The 983-nt window shown below is 33.6% G+C and overlaps 1 protein-coding gene across 1 annotated transcript in view; it reads left to right on the top strand.

The window, feature by feature from the left end:
- The first annotated feature begins 269 nt into the window (after positions 1 to 269).
- Positions 270 to 983, top strand: part of LOC101510349 (poly [ADP-ribose] polymerase 1) — a 9,348-nt gene continuing 8,634 nt past the window's right edge. The window contains exons 1-3 of the mRNA XM_012713937.3: positions 270 to 486; positions 730 to 779; positions 874 to 978. Of these exons, the coding sequence (XP_012569391.1) occupies positions 337 to 486; positions 730 to 779; positions 874 to 978 (305 nt within the window). The 5' untranslated portion in view covers positions 270 to 336. The remainder of the gene's footprint in view (positions 487 to 729; positions 780 to 873; positions 979 to 983) is intronic.

The raw sequence follows: 983 nt of genomic DNA on the forward strand, positions 1-983 counted from the left end.
ATTCATTCCGGTAGTACTATTTGTGAATGAATATATGTTTAATTTATCAGAAAAAGAAATATTTTTAAGAAAGGGTGAAATAATTAAATTAAAATGATATAATTATGCATAAATAATGTGAAAAAAGTCAGATACATAATTTGTTATAATGTGTCAATAATGTAAATGTTTTTCCACGAATAATTCATGAAAATTAAATTAAATTATATATTTATGGCAAACTTTGGTTAATTATATGTTCTTTTATAAACGGTTAACTATAATTTTAACCCGGGGCAACCTAAAACTAGTATAAGCAAACCCTGAAAGGGATAGTGAGAGTGAGAGTGTGAGAAAATGTCGAACCCTCAAAGCCAGAAGCCATGGAAAGCAGAGTACGCGAAATCAGGACGATCGTCATGCAGAAGCTGCAAGACTCCCATTGCCACCGAGAAACTCCGTCTCGGCAAGATGGTTCAATCCTCCAAATTCGACGGCCTCATGCCCGTAACCATAACTTCCCCCTTCCTCTTCTCTCTATTTCATTTCTCATTCCATTTTTAGTCTCTGTTCAATAATGCTCCATTTTTATTTTTATCAATCTACATTCAGAAATTTCTTCATTTTTTATATCTATTATAGGGTTTTGGTTCAAGTTATACAGCAATGTCATTCTACTTTTAGTACTATTTTTTTTTTAAAATATTATATTTGTTTGCAGTGTTTTTAATATGCAGTATTTTGTATCAGATGTGGAATCATGCGGAATGCATATTGAAGAAACCCAAACAGATAAAATCGTATGAAAATTTCTACTTATTTCGTTAACTTTTAAATTTGTTTCATGTTTTCGCATTAGCAAGGATTTATTGTGTCGTTATACTGTTTTTCTAGAGTTGATGATGTTGAAAACTTAGAGTCGCTTCGTTGGGAAGATCAACAGAATATCAGAAAATACATAGAGAGCAGCGGCGGCGGCAGCGGCGGCGGCAGCGGCGGCGGCA

The sequence above is a fragment of the Cicer arietinum genome, chromosome 3 (genome assembly GCF_000331145.2).
Source record: "Cicer arietinum cultivar CDC Frontier isolate Library 1 chromosome 3, Cicar.CDCFrontier_v2.0, whole genome shotgun sequence".
NCBI classification, from domain to species: Eukaryota; Viridiplantae; Streptophyta; class Magnoliopsida; order Fabales; family Fabaceae; genus Cicer; species Cicer arietinum.